Source organism: Petaurus breviceps, unplaced genomic scaffold (genome assembly GCF_028583685.1).
Source record: "Petaurus breviceps papuanus isolate PSGF00001 unplaced genomic scaffold, PetGlider_PUasm1.0 126, whole genome shotgun sequence".
Taxonomy (NCBI): domain Eukaryota; kingdom Metazoa; phylum Chordata; class Mammalia; order Diprotodontia; family Petauridae; genus Petaurus; species Petaurus breviceps.
In genome coordinates, this window is record NW_027185655.1 from 37,246,752 (window position 1) to 37,247,297 (window position 546).

Genomic DNA, 546 nt, shown 5'->3' on the forward strand with positions numbered 1-546 from the left:
GAAACTACTGTAGTATTGAGTAGTTTACTGTTCCAGCTCTGAAAAATTCCACTTTCACCCATGTTTCCCAGTAGACATCAGCTTTCTGAAGGCAGCGACTATTTCATTTCTGTCTTTTTATCTCCAGCACCCAGGACAGCACCTTGGCACACAGCAAGTGCTTAATAAAGGCTCGGCATTGGTTGGTGTCTGTGCTTTTCCAGAATTCAGGAGACTCATGATAGCAAAGTACCTGGCTCAAAGTTTCTGTCTTTTCTTCCAGATACTGTGTGTAAGGCTAACTGGAAATAGGAAGTACCATCCATCACGCCTTTACAGTGTACTGGTGCCATCTGATGGTAAGTCTGTTACCATCGTCTTTAATTAATTGATTATGTACTTCCCAAATAAAGTCCCAGCGTTCTGAGTAAAACAGGTTGGGTATGACTGTGTTACCACCGTTTTGATGAACTCCCATTGCTTCCAGTTATCTCTAAGGTTTTTTAATTTACTCATATACTCTCTCTCTCTCTCTCTCTCTCTCTCTCTCTCTCTCTCTCTCCCTCT

At 42.1% G+C, this 546-nt stretch overlaps 1 protein-coding gene across 3 annotated transcripts in view; it reads left to right on the forward strand.

Moving 5' to 3' along the window:
* The window catches only part of MCUB (mitochondrial calcium uniporter dominant negative subunit beta), a 78,751-nt gene that overhangs the window by 65,046 nt on the left and 13,159 nt on the right, over positions 1–546 (forward strand). For all 3 annotated transcript variants that reach the window (XM_069095095.1, XM_069095085.1, XM_069095090.1), the window contains exon 2: positions 263–338. In XM_069095095.1, the coding sequence (XP_068951196.1) occupies positions 263–338 (76 nt within the window). The remainder of the gene's footprint in view (positions 1–262; positions 339–546) is intronic.